The 18,518-nt window shown below is 59.4% G+C and overlaps 1 protein-coding gene across 7 annotated transcripts in view; it reads right to left on the bottom strand.

Annotated features, from left to right (window-relative positions):
• Window positions 1–7,103: 7,103 nt before the first annotated feature.
• The window catches only part of BANP (BTG3 associated nuclear protein), a 76,188-nt gene continuing 64,773 nt past the window's right edge, over window positions 7,104–18,518 (bottom strand). For all 7 annotated transcript variants that reach the window (XM_047792519.1, XM_047792518.1, XM_047792516.1 and 4 more), the window contains 2 exons: window positions 10,300–10,443; window positions 7,104–7,709 (listed from right to left, as the gene is read on the bottom strand). In XM_047792519.1, the coding sequence (XP_047648475.1) occupies window positions 7,638–7,709; window positions 10,300–10,443 (216 nt within the window). In that variant the 3' untranslated portion in view covers window positions 7,104–7,637. The remainder of the gene's footprint in view (window positions 7,710–10,299; window positions 10,444–18,518) is intronic.

Raw genomic sequence — 18,518 nt, forward strand, 5'->3', positions numbered from 1 at the left:
AGGGGCTGGACCCTGCATTACCAACGCCGCTTCCCCTCCCCTTTCCTGGCGGAGCCTAGAAAACAGAACCCGGGCCAGGGTTATGCCGGCGACTTCCCACAGCTGGGCTGCGGGGGACGGGAGGGGACAAGCCCTTCAGAAAATGAGACTTGCTGGGGGCCCAGGGGGCCCGTCCAGGTGAGGAGCGTCGAGCTCTGAGCCCACCCATCCCAGGCCCGATGGGCGGCCTCATCCGCTTGTGCTGCAGCCCCAGGGCGTGTGGGGGAGAAGGAGGGAGAGGGAGGCGGTCCCACGGACGACTATGCAGGCAGCGTCCCCGAGCCACACTGCCCGGGCACACCCACACCGGGCCACGCGTGGACCCCAGGCCACATGCGGGCCACGTCAGGAGACGGGGCCAGCCAGGCCCAGGGGCTGACCCTCCAGGAGGCCAGGGAAGGCAGGTGGGGTGGGGGCGGGGTGTCTCTGAGCCTGGAAGACGGGGTCAGCATTCCAAGCTCTGCGCGTGCCGGGCTCTGAGGCCGAGCAACGGTGGCTGATGGCAAGCTCACCTCCAATGCAGGGCCCCGAGCCCCAGAGAGCCACTGTGAGCACAGGTTTCTGGCTTTGCTCTGACCTGTGCTTGCTGGTGACCCCTGGGCTGCGACCCCTGGGGCATGACCGCTTGTCTTCTGAGCAGAAGTCTGTGCCACGATCCCAGGGGAGCACCGTGGGCTGGAAATCTTAACGTAAGGTCAACGTTCATCCATTAAAGTTGAGAGTCTGGCCGCCCCGGGACCAGCAAGGGCAGAGGTCCAAGAGCGGAGCCCTGCGCCTCAATGAGGCCATCGTCAGACCGGGAAGAGGTACCGCGGCCCCTTCTCCAGCGCCTCCCAGGCCACGTCCAGCAGGGAGCAGCCCCAGGACCAGCGAGGAGTGGACGGGGAACGCTGCCAAGTGACAGAGGGGCGGGCACAGGAGCAGCTCCTCGGTCCCTGGCTCAGCGCCACTCGGGGTGGGACAGAGCGAGAGGCCACGGCTGCCCCAGGCCAGGCCCCCTCGGCCTTCCTGCCGGGCCGAGGCGTGAGCAGGACAGGCCTCCTTCCCACATGGAGAAAAGTTTTAACGTGTCATTTTTCTCGTTGGGAACACTGGCCTTGGTTTGTTTGCGCTGGTGGCTGAGTGGCCGTCCACCTCTCGTGCCACGGCCTCAACCCAGAGCGGGGGGGGGTGGTCAGGGCCTGATCCAGGCCCAGAGCTGAGGGGAGCCTGCCTGCACCGACCCAGGCGGCCGCACGTTCGTCCCCGTCTCCTCGGGCCGGGCTTCCGGCCTCTCGCCACGGTTTGCTCCCCGTCTGTGCGCGGCTGCCTGCTGAGGGGCCCAGGCGGGAGCCCAGTCCTGAGCCTGAGCCGGGAGGCGGTGGATGGACCGCGGGGCAGCCGGGGAGGGTGGCAGGAATTGCCTGCCTGGGCACCTCCCTCGATGACGACGCAGGAAGCTTTGCCAGCGGAGGGGGGTGGGGAGGAGCCGTCGGGCGAGCAGGGGTCACGGGGCGGAAGCGCAGGCTCTCCCCGCAAACACGCAGCAAACACGCAGCAGGCCACAGTGGGTCGCCCCAGCCGACAGGTGCAGGTAAGAGAAGGCTGGGCTTTTCTAAGGGTGGGGTTTTGCCAGGTGAGTAAGAGTTTGAGGGCGAGGCTCCTGACAGGTGAAGGAGTCCTGGGCTCAGGATGCCAGGGCAGCAGGTCCAGACCCAGGAGACCCCAAGACCAAGGTAACAGGGGGCCTTGTGACATGTTGCCCGAGACAGGCCTCTCTCGGTCTCCCCTATGTCTTTCCAGAAAGGCACACGATCCCCCCGTGAATATCACACGCATCTTTAACTGGATTCATTTCTTGATAATTTATCTATTTTACGGCTACTTTAATGAAGCCGTTTGAAAGTTTTATTTTTAAGAGACTGCTGATGGAACGTTGAAAGGCAATAACCCCAAACCTTGCTAAGCTCTCTAAGAGTTCCGATCCCTATCTTCAGAAACTGGAAAATTCTGGAACACAATAGCATCCCCTCAAATCAGGCCAGCTTTGTGTCTCCTTTTCCATTCCTGAAGCCTCTGCTTCCTCCTCTCCCGCTGCTTGGGAGGCATTCAGCTTGATGCTACATCAAGCTCCTTGGACCTATGACTAATTTGTCAATGGCTGCACAGCATTAAAAACTGTGAGGCGTGGGAGTTCTCTTGCGGCGCAGTGGCTTAACGATCTGGTATCGTCATTGCAACAGCTCAGGTTGCTGCTGTGGCGCAGGTTCAATCCCCGGCCCAGGAACTTCTGTGTGCTGCAGGTGCAGCCAAAAAAGTTAAAAAGATATACACTGTGACATCAAATAGATAAAGAGGGAGCGCTAAAGGGCAGAAATTTTGTAAATGGCCAAAACCGCTGTCAGCTTAAAAAAGACTGTATTTTATCTCTAAGGTATTTTACGTAAGCCTTATGAAAACCACAAAGCAAAAACCTACAGGCGATACACAAAAGATAAAGCGATTAGGAGTTCCCTGGTAACCTAGCAGGTTGAGGATCCAGCATTGCCACTGCAGTGGCTGGATTACTGCAGTGACGCAGGTTCAATCCCTGGCCCAGGAATTTCTGTATGTTACAGGCATGGCCAGAATAAAAAGGGAAAGAAAAAAAAAAAAAAAAGCACAAACAAAATGATAAAAAACAAGACTCAGCTGTATGCTGTCTAAAGAGATCCACTTCGGCCGCACGTTAAGGACACACAGAGGCTCAGAGGGAGGGACGGAAGAGAGACACTCCATGCAAAGCGGAAAGCAAAGACCGCAAGAGTAACTAAAACTTTTAAAAGACTCTAAGTCAGAAGTGCAACAAGAGGCAAAGACGGTCGTTACGTCATGATGAAGGCGTCAACTCATCAGTTTTCCAGAGGCTACAACAACTGGAAATGTATAAAGACTTCACGGCACTGATTTTTTGAAAAGATAAAACAAAACTGACAAACCTTTAGCTAGACCAAGTAGATCGGGAGAAGATTCGAACAAATAAAACCAGAAATATAAGGAGACGTCCAGCTGAGACCACGGAAATACAAAGGATCGTAGGCAACTACCACGAGCAATCACACACCAACGAACTGGGTAGCCGAGATGGACCAATTCCTAGAAACATACAACCTACACGGACTGCATCATGGTCAGACAGACACCCTGGCCAGACCAGTAACAAGCAAAGAGACGGAGTCCTTAAACGAAAACCTCCCACCTCGGAGCCGCCCCTCGCAAGAGGCATTTACTGCTGAATTCTACCAAACGTGTAGAGGAAAGTTGATGCTGGCGTTCCCGTCGTGGCGCAGCGGAAACGAACCCGACTGGGAACCACGAGGATGTGGGCTCGATCCCTGGCCTCGCTCAGTGGGTTAAGGATCCAGGGTTGCTGTGAGCGGCGGTGCAGGTCGCAGGCACGGCTTGCATCCTGTGTGGCTGTGGCATAGGCCGGCAGCTGCAGCTACAATTCGACCCCTAGCCTGGGAACTTCCACATGCCATGGATGCAGCCCCAAAAAGCAAAAGAAAAAAAAAAAGAAAAAGAAAAAGAAAGAAAGAAATTGAACCAAATGAGAGATCCATACATTAAAAAATTGTAAGACATTGATGACAGAAACTCAAGACACAAATAATTGGAAAGATACCCTGTGTACATGGGTTGGAAGCATTAATATGATTAAAATGTCTCTATTACACAAACCATCTACAGATTCAATGAAACCCCTACGAAAATTCCAATGGTGTTTTCACAGACAGAGAAAAAACAATCCTAAAATTCCTGTGGAACCACAGAAGGCCTGAATGGCCAAAGCACTCGCGAGGACGAACAAAGCTGGAGGCGCAACATTGCCTAAGATATTACAAAGCTGTAGTCATCAAAAGAGCATGGTACTGCCGTAAACACACGGGCCGCTACGACAAACGAGAGCCCAGAAACAAACCCACACACATGCAGTCAACTTGTATCTAACAGGGGAACCAAGGCGTTCCCGTCATGGCACAGCAGAAACGAATCTGACTAGGAACCGTGAGGTTGCAGGTTCGATCCCTGGCCTCGCAGTGGGTTAAGGATCCGGAGTTGCTGTGGCTGTGGTGCAGGCCGGCAGCTGCAGCTCCGATTAGACCCCTAGCCTGAGAGCCTCCATATGCTGCGGTTGCAGCCCTAAAAACATAAAAAAAATTAAATAGACAAAAAAAAATTAAAAATTTTTTAAAAGACAAAAAGACAAAAAAAATTAAAAATAAAACATAAAAAAAAATTTAAAAAGGACACAGGAGTTCCTGTCATGGCTCAGTGGTTAGCAAACCCCATGAGGACGCAGGTTCGATCCCTGGCCTTGCTCAGTGGGTTGAGAATCTGGTGCTGCCGTGAGCTGTGGTGTAGGTTGCAGATGCGGCTCAGATCCTGCGTTGCTGTGGCTGTGGGCTACAGCTCTGACTGGACTCCTAGCCTAGGAACCTCCTCCATATGCCGCAGGTGTGGCCCTAAAAAAACAAAAAGACAAAAAAATAAACAAATGGGACTATATCTAACTTTTTAAAAAAGCTTCTGCACAGCAAAAGAAATAACCAACAAAGTAAAAATATTTGCAAACCATCCATCTTATAAGGGGCTAATAAATATATGAGGCATTCCTATAACAGCAAAAAGCAACCCCCCACCCAAAAAAAACAAAGAGAGAACCCAACAGGAAAATGGGCAAAGAACGGGACTAGGCACTTGTACAAAGAAGATACCCAGATGGCCAGCAGGCCTCCCGAACCGTTGACGGGAATGTAAATTGGTGCAGGCGCTTGGAGAACCATGGAGGGTCCTCGAAAAATTAAAAATAGAGCCACCATATGATCCAGTAATTCCACTTCTGGGGATATATATTTAGAGAGCAGTTTTTCTCTAAGCACCGCTTTCGAGGTATTCCACAGGTTTCCGTAGGTCAATTTGTTCTCTTTCACTGCTGAGCCAACATCTCTCTCCACGTGGATCTCTTATTTGACCTTCTTTAAGGCCTGCTGTGCGGCCAGCTTTGAGCAAGTTCCAAAGGGCAGGTGGGAAAGACCCACGGCGGCTGTGTGGCCTCGAGACACAGCGGTCCACACACATCCATAGGTCAAGGCCACGAATCACGCCATGTGGACACACCACACTGGTTTTCTAGATGCCGTGTCGCCTAAACATGTGTCTTAGGCAGCGACTTCGACATCTTAAAATGGGACAGTATCTCGACCCTTTCTCTCCAGGGCAAGAAAAGGGGGCTTTAAAATTATCTAGCCCCTTTCTGGCACGTGCCAACCTTCAGAGCAAGTGTCCCAATACTTCACTGATTTGCAAATTTCAGTGTGAGGCAGTTTTACAGGAGCAGCAGACATACCTGCAGGCTCGTCGCCGTATCTGCCGCCTTTCCTTCCCATCCTGGGACCCCCTCTCGGGTCCCCACTCCTGCTCTGGAAGAGCAGATCTGACAATTTCCTTTACAGGAGACCGCCATCTGGAAATAACACCTTCATTTGTGTGTCCACAAGATGTTTTAAAGGTTTCCTGAGTCTTTATGTATTGATTTCTTTATCTCAAACCTTAAGATACGATCTATCCACCAAAAAAAAAAAAAAAAAAACCCAAAAACCCCAAAAACAAGGCCCTTTTCTACGTGCAATTCAGTACCTCTTGGTGAAGTACAGAGTCATGCCAACATCACCACTGATTCCAGAACATTCATAGTCTGGAGAAGGAACCCACCTGCCTCACGAGTCACTCGCCGTTCCCCTCCCCCGCTTCCTGTCTCTGGATCTGCCCGTTCTGACGTTTGGGTGAAGGGGACCATGTAACATGCAGCGCCCCCCCGTGCCCGGCTTCTCTCCCTGGCACGTGTTTGCGGTCTGTCCACCCGCAGCCCGGGTGGGCGCTCCACTCCAGCCTGGATGAGAACTGCTGTCACGCGCCCGGGCCCCGCTCTGCGGACCCGCCACCTGCCCGTGGACAGACTCCGACAGTCGTGAGCGCTCGTGCGCGCACGTGTGGACACGTGGCGGTTCGAGGCTCCGGGTGTGCGCCGTGGGCTGTCCCACCGAGGACCCGACGCTGGCGTGGGGCCCTCTCAGCACCCTGGTGGCCGCGCCTGACAACCAGGGGCAGCGAGACGCCAGCTCCGGCGCCCTCCCCGCGATGTGGGCGCCCGGCCGCCCTTTCTGGCTGCTTGGGATCCTCCGTCTGTGACGTTCCGGGTGCCCGGGCACGTCTTCCTTTGACTTCTACCTGGACCCGGGCGCTGTCTGGCTTCCCAAATCCTGTCCGTGTCATCTGCTTCCTCTTTCCCTCCCGAGATCCCAGCCGTGAGCCCACGAGGCCGTCTCGGTCCAGCGCCGGGGCTGGTCCCTCGTCCCGTCTCCATCCTCTGGGAGCGGCCTTCCTCCGCCCCCTCCTCACATGAGGTCCGTTCCTGCAGGCTGGACGGGGCACACCTGGGGCACGGAACGCAAGGGCACCGCGCCCAGCCCACCCTCACCCCTCAGGGTGCCCTGGCGTCAAGTGCCCAGCCCAAGGCCCCATGGGGAGGTGGGGGCTGACAGGGAGGGCGCCTGGGACGGTGCCAGCGGCCAAATCCTGAGTCAGCGACACAGCTGTGGAGGGAATGCTGCAAACCCACAAAACGGTGCCCTGACTGCAAAAACGTGGGGGCCGGACCCTGCTGGTCACGGGCGCTGCAGCCCGCCTCGGGGCTTCTGTTTCAGACTATTTTCTCGCCTTTCCCCCCTATTTTTAGACAATAGGGCACCTCCTCTGGACACGACTCTCTCCTCACCTCGAAGGCCCCCAGAGCCGGGACTTTCTGGGCCTGGAAGAGGCGGTGCTGCTCGACAGCGTGGTTCGCGGCCCAGTTCTGAAGGCTCACGCTGCCCGGGGGGTGCTCCGTCCTGCAGCCCCCACCCCTCGGACCCCAGCACACACCCCGCCGCGGCCCCAAAGGACCTGCCCAAGCAGAGCACGGCCGCCAGAGGCCGGGGTGGCCTCGGAGCAGCCGCAGGAGTGAAGGCGGCACCTCCCAGGAGGAAAGGACGTGGCAGCCGCCGTGGTCATAAATACACTTTATTTCATTAGAAATGCACCGCTGCAGTGCCGTGCGCCCCCTAGAAAAGTAGGTAAGCAACGTTCCCATCAAAATCGTTAGTCATCTTCTGCAAAGACCTAGTCTCGTTACCGGAACAGAGCACACAGCAAAAGGCTTCTGCTACTCCATTTTTTTTCAGTTTTCTTTTTTGTTATAAACACCATAGCAAATTAAAAAAGCTGTCTGAACAGAGAAAAATATCGTGGTTCTTGATTTCCCGCGTGTACTTAATGTGACCGCGCCTGCTCCCGCCCCTTCTCTGGACACGGCGGTGCCCTCAAAAGAAACGGGGTCTCCGGCGGGGGCGGGGCGCCCGGCACGGTGACGTCTGGGGCGCGCTCCCGGCGGACGAGGCGCTCGGATGCACGTGGCAGAACGTGCGCAGTCTCACCTCCCTGCCAAGCCGGGGATGGAGCGCGTGGGAACGGTGGGGTCGGCGGGAGCCGGCGCTGGGCGACGGCTCCGCCCGGGTCCGGTGGGTGGGCGGCCGTGCACCTCACTGGATCTGGATGGCTCCGTGCTCCAGCTGCATCTCGGGCTGCAGGGCGGGCTGCAGGGCATCGGCCGTCTGCAGGAGAGAGAGGGGCTTTCTGTCCAGGGACCCACCCGTGCCCAGGCGCCTCACTGGTTTTCAGGCTGGCCCAGCGGGAACGCACACCCCAGCCGGGGGCGGCTGCAGCCCAAGGCCAGCCCGCCCTGGGAGGGACGCTCCCAGCAGCTCTGACGGTCCCAGCCGCGGTCCCCCCCTGCGAGGCCCTCTGTGTGCCCGGACCCCCACCCCCACGCCGGCGCCCTGGCTCCCCCAGCCCTGCTTCTCACTGGGAAGAGCCTCCAAGGGGTCGGCCTAGTCACAGCTCTATGATAATTTAAATGAAAATCAGAATTTTGGAGTAAGTCACCAGACGTCCTTTTCAGCCACCAAGAACGGGCCCCCAGATGGAGATCATTTGGTGCTGTTTTCAGACTCCCCTAAGCTGTGGTCCAAAGCAACCGCACAGAGATCAGACTCTCACAGGAGCCCCCCCCCCCCCCCCCGCCCCGCCAGGAGTCAGCTGGAGCAGCCCGTGACCGTGACCACGAAGCAGGAGGGGAGCCTCGCAGGCGGGGGCAGAAGTCCCGGGGGCGGTGTTTCCTCAGCAGGGCTTCCCACGTCAGGTGAAGTCCAGGCCTCCTCTGTGCCCCCCCACTTCCCCCCGCCTTGACGACCCAGGGGACCTGCCCGCTCCCTGCCTTCCTTCCGGGGGTGAGGGGGCACTTCTCAGAAGCCCCCTCCTCCACGGTTCACGGGGCTCATGGGCACACTCTGCAGTGAGACCCGGCCTTCTCCAGGCTCCGGGGTAGCTGGTCCCCCTCCAGTGTGGGGTCGGGGAGGGGGTTTCACGTGGACAAAGAGACCTTCAGGAAACCCTCCCTCCCTGCAGGGAAACGCCCCGGCTCCACGCCTCAGGCTCGGGCTGCCGGGTGTCCTCACGGTCCCTGAGACCCGCCAGAGACAAGCTCTGGCGGCAAGCCTGGGAGCAGCGAGTCAGGAGGCCGTGGCTCTGGTGGACGCTGCTGACGTCTGCACGACGACCACAACCCAGTCCAGGAGGAGCCGGCCACGGACACGCACCCAGACCTAAGGCCCAGGCCCTGGCCCGGGTCCCGAGTACGTGGGGCACAGGGATGGGCCCACCCAGAGCAGCCCAGCTCGGGACGAGGCCCGCGGTCCTTCTTCAGGACGGCGGGCCCCCAGCTCTGAGGGCTCTCTGGTGGCCTCACACCCTCACGGTCAGTCCCCAGAGCATCTCAAGCCTCTGTGGTCACCACTGCAAGAAATCAGAAGTGTCCCGCCATGGCCACCGCTCTTATGAACAGTGGAGGGGTCTGGGGGCACGGGGACCCTTCTCCAGAACATGCGTCCCCAAGCTCTGGGCCAAGTGGGGACTTGCTGCAAACTAGGAGCTTAAGGACCTAAGTGCTCCCAGGACGGTGGCCACCTGGTCACCAGGATTGCTTGGGCTCCCCGCTGCCCTGCTGAGCCCCTTCCTCAGGAAGCCCCCAAGGGTACGAGACACAGGACACGAGCAGAGCGCTCGGCAGAGGCCTGATGGGCTGGTGGGAGGGACACCGGGAGATCTGGGGCTTTAACTCCAAGCCTCGAAGGCTCATTGGTACCTTAGGGAGAAGGGGGCAGGCCAGGGAGGAGGCAGAGGTGCCAGAGGCGGGGGAGCCGACCAGAGGAGTCCCCTCCCCCAGTTCTCATCTCCATCTCTGTAGGGTCAGCAAGTGCTGTCTCCGGGCTGTTCTCAGGACCAGCCCTGCGGTTATTCTCAGAAAACCAGGACGACACCCTGCCTTTAGGACCGGCTGTTCCAACACAACCAACCAGACAGGCCCCACCCCACTGTCCCCTCAGGGGCTCTGGCTCTCCCAGACCCAGGGGAGGCCACGGTGGCCGCCTGATCAAGCTCGCTCACCGGCCGCTCCGCCAAGGCCTCACGCATCTGAAGCAGCAGCCTCCCTCCCGATGCTTATGAGCAAATGAAGCTCCTGACCGGGGGCTGAGGGACAAAAACCGTGGCCCAGCACAGCCTGGCGAGGGGCTTCACGGCACTGCCGTCATCAGACGAGTGAACTAGGGGTGCCAGGCCTCGGCTGGAGAGCCGGACAGGGCCGTGGGCTAGGAGGGCAGTGGGAAGCAGGAAGCCAGCCGGGTGGCACCCTCGGGCCCAGGGTGAGGGCAGCTCCCCTGCAGCCGTGTGGCCGTCCGACCTGCAGGAAGCTCCACCACAACCAAGGGAAAGGGCGAGACTGCAGGCAGGGCCTGCAAAGCCCTGGGCTGTCCACTCGCCTAGAGGAACAGCATGTCTCAGGGACATGGGGATTTGGTTTTCTCTCTAAACTTACAGGTCGGTCAACGTTTGCACAAGACGGCATATCAGAGCTGGTTTCATCCTGGAATCTGTGCTGGGAACTCACTTCTGACCATGACTCCCCGGGCGCTCGCGAAACGAAGACTCCCACACGCGCCCCCGTGTCCACACCATGTGCCTCTCAGGGCCGGGTGACCTTCCTCAGGGATGAGGTCAGAGGTGGACACGCCCAAGTGTGTCCACACCTGCAGGAGCCCCGGCCCTGTCCTTGCCCGGGGCGTCCACGTCGCGGGGAGGACCCACCTGAGCCGCGGCCGTGTGGTCGGTCACTGGCGCCAGCTGGACGTACTGCACCTGGATGTCACCGCCCTGCAGCGGCGAGCCATCCACTCCCGTGGCCGCGGGGTCCGAAGAGGCCACAGCTATCAGCTGGGCCCCCTGCAACACCTGGAGGCACAAAGAACAGCACCGTTGGCATGGGCACAGCCCCTGACCATGACCGCGACTCCAGGGAGGCCATCTGGCGAGTGTGTGGCATGAGCCGCGTGCCCGTGCACGGTAGGACCGAGCTGCCCAGCTATCCAGCCAGTCACTCCCTCAAACACCCACACGCTGGACAGAAGAGGAGTTTAAGCTTCGGAGAAAAAGACAACCAACCACCTTGAGTTCCCCGGGAGTGACCTGGATGCAGGGGTGGAGCAGGTGGTGCCGGACGTGAAGACCCTGCCAGAGTCGGGGAGTCGACAAGACGCGCTCACTGGCTCTTCGGTGGGCCACAGGGCACGCGAGAGGCGGCCCCTGGCCGGGGAGGCACTGAGGGAGTGTGCACACAAAGCAGGCATGCGGCTGATGCCAAGACGCCAGGCGCCAGGCTCCGAAGGAAGGGGAGGGGGGGCCCCGGGTGAGGAGGGATGCGTGAGCTGCAGGGTGAGGCCGGAATCCAGGGAGGAGCTACCGACCTCCGAGGAGGCAAACCATGGATCTCGGACCCTGTCCTGTACACCAGGGACCCCCCCAGGCCAGGTGCTAGGTGACCATCACTCACGAGCACCCACACCCAGCAGCGGGGCAGGCGGGCTGGCGCCCCGGTGCCCCAGGGCGCGGGTGGGACTCTGCACCGTGCGGGGAGCTGCCTGAGCTGCGGGGCTTTTCACTTTGGTTTGAGGGTCGGCACCGCGTCCCGGCCCCACCTTCGCAACACCCCAGCCGGGTATAAGAGAGGCCACAGAAGCACAGGACGTGGCCTGAATCCCACCCGACCCTGGTGTGAGATGCAGACCAACAGGCTGCCCAGCAGCTCTGCAAATGGGTTGTGCAGGAGTGTCAGCAGGTATGTGTGTTGGCAGGTGTGTGTGTGTCAGTGTCAGCGGGTGTGTGTGTCAGCAGGTATGTGTGCAGGTGCATGGGCAAGGCGGTGTGTGTAGGTGTGTCAGCAGCTGTGGAGGTGCATGGGCAGGTGCAGGTGTGTGAGTGGGTGGTGCTGAGGGCACTCGTGCACTGGTCCCAGTGTTAAGGTCACACGGACTCGTGCCCCCTCCCAAGGGTCACCAGTGGCATTAGGGACAAAGCTGGGGAACACCCCGGGCCACAGGCCCGCTCACAGGGCTTCGTGAACCAGGGCATCGCGGCCCCACAACAGCTAGAAGGGACCAGAGAGGGGACGGGAGGCGAGTGGGTGCAGGGGGCCAGGGGGACACAGCTACAAACGCTGGAACCACAGCGCCATCCCAGTCCTGTACCTGATAAAAGACCCCTTAATTCGTGACCTTAGAGTCAAATCAAAACCCGTCTTCTCACGGAGCGTCTGCAATCACGGAACCGCCTTCCATGCCTGCACTCTGAGGTTGGCAACGAGCGCCACCCGACGGATGGAGGGCAGTTGGTGGGCCGGACGAGCCCTCTTGCTCCTCGCAGCGCCGCCCGCAGGGCGTTTCTCGGGCGCTCACGGCCGAGCCAGGCCCGGGAATTACCGCCAGAGACCCCGGAGCCTAAGCGTGCGCAGTGAACGGAGGGAGGACGGCCGCGACCAGCCGGCGGCTGAAGGGAAAGGGCGGCGGGGGCGGTCCCGAGGGGCAGGTGCTCAAAACACCGCGTCCCTTGAAGGTGGCTGTGGTCTGGACAAGCGAGGCAGGCGTGAGGAGGAGAGACACAGCCCGGGGGTGGGACGAGCCGGGGTTCAGGTCCACGGGGGTCTTGGGTGGAAGGAAAGCCACCTGGCCCTCCGTGTGACCCTTGCCCGCCAGACTCGGCCGGAGAGCTGCTCACGGCCCCTGGAAGTGAAGTGCTGAGCAGGGGTGGGGGTGTCTGTCCTTCTCGAGGGCAGCCTGGGAGACAAGCCTGTCCCCGGGAAAATCAGCTGGGACCCCAGCAGGAAGGAAAGGCCCACTTGTCAAGGGACACTCATGACACACAGGACACCACGGCCCTCCCAGCTGGTCCACGACGCTCGGCTTGGCAAAGCCCGGAGGTGCCCGGCGACGACACAGCCTCCAGGGCCACCACCACAGCAGGGCCGCCGTCCTCACCTGCGCTGTCAGTTCAACTGCGGCACGAAGCACTCAGCGCCAAGTTCCAGACGTGAACAAGTCCCACGTTTTGAACCACAGGCTGTTTGAGCACCCGCCGACCCCTCACACTGTCCCCTCTAATGGGAGGTGCCCTGGCACAGGGCGTGGGCCCCAGAGACCCTCCCTCAGCTCACAAGGGCAGCGATGCTGGATTTGAAGCTTCTCTTACTCCCTCAACTTAGATTCATCCCAGGGGTGATGTGCAGGAAAGACACAACCCGGGGGTGGGACGAGCCGGGGTTCAGGTCCACGGGGTTCTTGGGGCCTCCCCCCTCCCCCCGACAGATACAGAGGGACGACCGCCGTGCCCTCCTGCAGCCTCACCATGGGCCTCCCCTCGCTCGGCTCTGCAGCTGCACACAGGTGGGAGGGTCACAGGGAGCCCATCCTGAGTGACTGGCGGGCGTCCTGATGGGACGCACAGTGCTGGACACAGGCCCAGGCAGAGCCCTGCTCAGTGGATGGGGAGAGCAGCCCCCATGAGGTGGCCTCAGCAGGGGCCCCGGTGCCAGCCTGGCTGCCCCACCCACGCCTGACTCCAGCTTAAGACATATCTTCTCGAAGCCGGTGACGGCTGTGATGAGAGAACGGGGGTGAGGGCCCAGAAGGCCGGCTCTGTGAAGCCCCCACCCCACCAGGCCTGCTGCCCTCGGCCAAAGCGCCCTGGAGCTGGGACTGCCCGTCAGCGGTGGGCCCACACGATTCCCAGCAAAGCACACCCCAAAGGGCCTCAGGTGGGCTCTGCAGCCCAGGCGCCCATGGGGGAGCGGGGTCGGAGGGGACACCGGGCCTAAGAGCCCCCACCATCTGATAACCCCAGCGCCCAGGAGGAGGCACGTTCCTTGAGGGTAAAGCAAGCGCCAGTGAAGGCGAAGTGCAGCCCAGCTCAGCCACATAAAGGAGCTCGGGTCACTGCGACGTGGGCCCCACGCGCTCAGCTGGGCCGAGAGCGCGTGCAGGCCTGGATCCCAAGCTGGTGGCGGGCAAAGCCCATTAATGCGGAATCTTGGATGCAGAGCTGCCCACCTATGGCACCTGCATAGCCATGGTGCCCTGGAGGGCCAGTCCATGCCAAGCCGGCCGAGCCTGTCTCAGCCCCAGAAGCAACAGGTCAGCCCGCGGCCACAATCGCCTGTAGGACAGCGAGCGCCTGGCTCACCTGGACCAGCTCCCGCCTCTGCCAACATCCCTCCTGCTCACTTACGTCCCAGCCTTGTCCGGACAGAAATACCTACCCCGAACCCACTGAGCTACCAGGACAGGAGCCAGAAACAGCACCTCCAGGCTCCCAGCTGGGGTTGCCCGCAGCTGGACTCGGCGTGGGCGCCCACAGGGCAGTGCTCGCTGGAGACGCCGGTGCGGCTCGGCCACCTTCCCGGCCTCGCAGGCGGGCTCCCCTCTGGGGTGTTTGTGAAGCAGAGTCAGCTATTTTCAAACCAAAGGGTATGAATTTGAACCAGCCTCTGAAGGGAATCCTGGACCAAAAGACAGAGTTTGGGGGGTGTACACATCTGCTTCTCCTCTAAATTGTGCCGATTCTGGAACTCTGCTTAATACCCAACGGAGACGATGAGAAACGGGTACCAAACCTAAAACACACACAAGGAGCCCAGGGACGTCTCAGTAATATTTGGAAACGAAATTCGGAATCCAACCAAGAATCCACCCAGACGCACACGCAGGAAGAAAACCAACCGACCAGAAATCCCTCACGTGCTCGCAAGACAGGCTTCCAACACAGCTTAGTGAGCACGTGGCCAGGAACAGGACAAGGCCTCCTGCAGAAACCAAGGTCCCAGACCCATGCCTGCGTTTCTGCTTGAACCCAGCTCAAGGGTTAGTGACAGCAACACGAGCCACTCGACCGGGACTTTTCCAAGCCTGGACGCTGTTTTAAGCAGCCGCCCCGGACACAAAGCTGGGGAGCTGAGACGCTCCAAGCCACCAACCGGCCAGGAGACCCAGCAACACGAAATCCCTTCCAACCATTTGTACAGCAAGTGCCAGAAAAAGACTAATCACTCTATGCCTCTAAACCCAAGGACGGACCCCAGTCTGCTTCCCTGGGTCCAGTTTGAGCTCCTGCCCGCGAGTGAACGGTCAGACTTGGGCGTGACGGGCGAGGAGGCCCCGGCGAGGCTCCCCCGATGCTCCTCGGGCTCAGGGCCGCAGCCAATGATACTTGGTTTCAGGAAGCTTCCTCCGGCCTGGCTGGAGCTTTCAGAGCTGACGGGCAAGTTTCAGTTCAGGGTGGCAGGAAGGCGCTTGGGGAGCAGGTTCAGATCCTGTGCAGAGCAGCGCCGTGGGCCCGGTGGCAATAAAAAAGCAGCTTCTGCCGTGTGCTCGCTCTGTGCCTTGTTCTGGCATCAGAGTGTGAACCTCAAACCCAACTTGGGGAGAAAGCAGAACAAAGCCGAGAATCCACAGTGAAGCAAACCGGACGCTGGCCCTCAGCCTGCCATCCCAGGGAGGGCGGCGGCCCTGGGACCCAAGCTTAACCACGCGTCTCCGACCTTCCGGTCGGCTGGGGCGCAGCAGGGGACACGCGTCAGGCCCAGGCCCCTGGCCTCTGCAGGGGAAAGTGCTGGGCAGAGAGCAGGCGAGACGGAGCAGAAGAACAGGGCAGGTGAGCACGCCATGTGTGAGGCCTGTCCCATCACCATGGTGACGGGCAGCACCAGCCCGCACCCCCACGGCCGCAACACCCCAAATGCCAACCACAGACGCGGACGCTGCCACGGAGGATGTCTCCCACGAGGAGGCCTCGCGCCTGCAGCCTCGCCACTCTCTGGGTGGCAGCAGCTCAGGTTCACCACGTCTCCGTAGGACGTGGGTGTGAGGCTGGTCACCAACGACCCACCAATGACACGGTGGGGCTGCTGGGGGCCCAAGTGAGTCCCTGAGATGCCGCCACATCCCAACCTCCGGCGCCTGGAGACGTGACCTTATCTGGAAACAGGGTGTGGGGTGCAGTCGAGGTGGGGCCAATGTGTTCGATGCCAGGGTCCCCACAGAAGAGGCAGACCTGGACACGGCCAGGAGCACACCTGCGACACAGGCACCGGCAGGAGGATGCGGCCAGGAGCCATGGACTGCCAGGAGCACCGGGGACTGGAGGGGGAGGGAGGAGCACCCAAGCCTTCGGGGACAGTGCAGCCCTGTGACCACGATGCCAGCAGCGTGAGAACACATGTCTGTGCTTGTCGGCCCACGTGGGCAAAGCCAGGGCCTGGCCGAAGAGGAGAGCAACGCTCCGATGGGTGTTTTCTGCGCCCCATTTCTCTGATGACAAAGTTTCTAGGCGTAGCCTCACCAGAGGGCTCACCTCCTGCCCGCCCCTCGACGCCAGAAATCCAGAACGGGCCTGGTTCAGGGAGCCCCTGGTCCTCTCCCACAGAGAGCAGCTACCCTGACAGTGTCTACAATAGAATCCTGAGCTGCTCTGCCGGCCAGCACCAGGCGGGACCCCGCTGGCCCATTCGCCTGGCAGTTCCTCCCCCGACCCCCCCATGGCATGGCAGGTCCGCCCTCGAAAAACACAGAGACAGAAAAGCCCAGAGAAGTCGCCAAACCCTCCTTGTGCAGAAGAAATCCTACCACTTGGGTCTCAGAAAAACCCCCGGAAAATACAGAGCTCCCGTCGTAGCGCAGTGCTTCATGAATCTGACTCGGAACCATGACGTTGCGGGTTCGATCCCTGGCCTCGCTCAGTGGGTTGAGGATCCAGCATTGCTGTGAGCTGTGGTGCAGGTCGCTGGCTACAGCTCCGATTAAACCCCTAACCGGGGAACCTCCATGTGCCTTGGGTGCGGCCCTAGAAGACAAAAAGACAAAACAAACAAACCAACCAACCCCTGGGAATTGCTCAGAAGTCACAATTCTTCAGCTTAATGAGCCCTAAATTTTAGACAAGTACTCCTCTATATGTTTCTAGGTAACTACTCAAGATTAAAAGCACCAGTAAAGCATATTTTTAAATGACTTGAAAAAAATATTTTTAAAGGACTTACAAATCAACGTGCATTGAAATACCTCCAATTACCTTGCACATCTTACAATTAATTAACGCTACTTTGAAATCACAACTGCTGCATATTCATTCATCACGTAGTGGTAACTGATACCACGCTGGGTACTCTGAGAACAGAGGGGACAGACCCGGGCTCTAACGGTGTTGAAACTACTCCACCTTTTGAACACACATCTGAAAACGATGAAACTGGTCCACGCGGGATTCTCTAATTTTAAGGCCTGTCACCCCTCCCTCGAGTACCTGGAGTCCAAGCCCTTGAGGTGGGCCTGGCCACGGGGCTCAGGGCCACGGGCAGTGCGTCCAGAGACGCAGAGGGCCTTCGGGGTCTTGCCGAGAAGCTACTCGGCCTCAGCCGCTACGAGCCCTCGCAGACGTCATCATTCCAACCACCCTGGGTCCCGGAAAGGGGCCTCTAAGTGACCACCTGGCCTGGCTTCTGAGCAAGGCTACTCTCCTTCCCAGCCCAGATCTGGTCCAGCCTCTGGCCTCGTCTGACCTCAAACAGGCTTGTTCATCACAACTCCAGGACAAATGACAGGCCTGGATTAACATACCACTGTCACTCACTGGCTGTCATCTGCCACGCCGGAAACTGCCTTGCTCACTGTCACAGTCCCAGGGGCTGTGAGCCATGCGTCCTGGCGCCAGGCGCTGGCCCCGGCTGGCCTGCTTGCTCCATCTATCGAGCCGCCTCTGGGGACCACCAGGTGCCTGAGGAACGGAGCCGGTGGCAGCAGATCCCAAGGCCCAGGTCCCACTCAGGCTGGCCGAGCCAGCAGGGGACAGGGGTCAGCCAAAGGGTCACACTCAGCTTCCCTGAGACCCGCACGTGGTTTGCGACTTTTCTAGGGTAGTTTTCAGAACCAGTCGACACCAAACTCTCGCCACGCCTGACCCTGTATGGTTTCAACAACACGCTCCCACCGCTTCTGGGCAAGAAGGCTTTTCCATCAGGATTCGCTCCCTGAGCCACCTCGGCGCTGCGCCAGCTGGACTTTGGCCAGCAGAGCAGGCACCTATTTTCCTCAAGGAAATGTCCCCCTTAGAAGTGAAGGGACACAGTGGATGCTGTCTCCAAGGCTGAGCCAGTGCTCCCCGCGTGACAGGCAGTAGAAGGGGCCGGAAGCCCCGTCTGGCAGCACCCGCTGAGCTGCTGCAGGTAAAGGCACTTGGCACGGCCACCCCCAAAGTCCTGCCCGCAGAGGAGGATACACCCCGCCCGGCTGATGGTTTTCCCAGCTGGGTTTATGAGGCCTCATTTTATGGAAAAAATTTTGAAAGCTACTAAAATTTACATTTAAGTAAAGTATAACGTGGGACACAAATGCCAAAAGAGTCAACAGAGGCTCGAAAGCCTTCAGAATGTCAAGGCTAGGTTTTTTTATTAAGACTTTTTGGGGAGTTCCCGTCGTGGCGCAGTGGTTAACGAATCCGACTGGGAACCATGAGGTTGCGGGTTCGGTCCCTGCCCTTGCTCAGTGGGTTAACGATCCGGCGTTGCCGTGAGCTGTAGTGTAGGTTGCAGACGCGGCTCGGATCCCGCGTTGCTGTGGCTCTGGCGTAGGCCGGTGGCTGCAGCTCCGATTGGACCCCTAGCCTGGGAACCTCCATGTGCCGCGGAAGCGGCCCAAGAAATAGCAAAGAGACAAAAAAAAAAAAAAAAGACTTTTTGGGGGGCCACACCCACAACCTATGGAAGTTCCCGGGCCAGAGATGGAATCCAAGCCACAACTGCAGCAATGCTGATTCTTAACCCACTGCACTAAAGTGGGAACTCCTGCCAAAGCTGTTTGGTTGATGCGGGTGCAGTTCTGTCACAGGGGACGAGAGGAGAGGGACGTGGGTGCGCTGCCGTGTGGCCGGACCCTGTCTGAACCACGTGAGCCGGGTGCGTGTGTGTGTGCACGTGTGCGCGTGTCACA

The sequence above is a fragment of the Phacochoerus africanus genome, chromosome 8 (assembly GCF_016906955.1).
Source record: "Phacochoerus africanus isolate WHEZ1 chromosome 8, ROS_Pafr_v1, whole genome shotgun sequence".
NCBI lineage: Eukaryota > Metazoa > Chordata > Mammalia > Artiodactyla > Suidae > Phacochoerus > Phacochoerus africanus.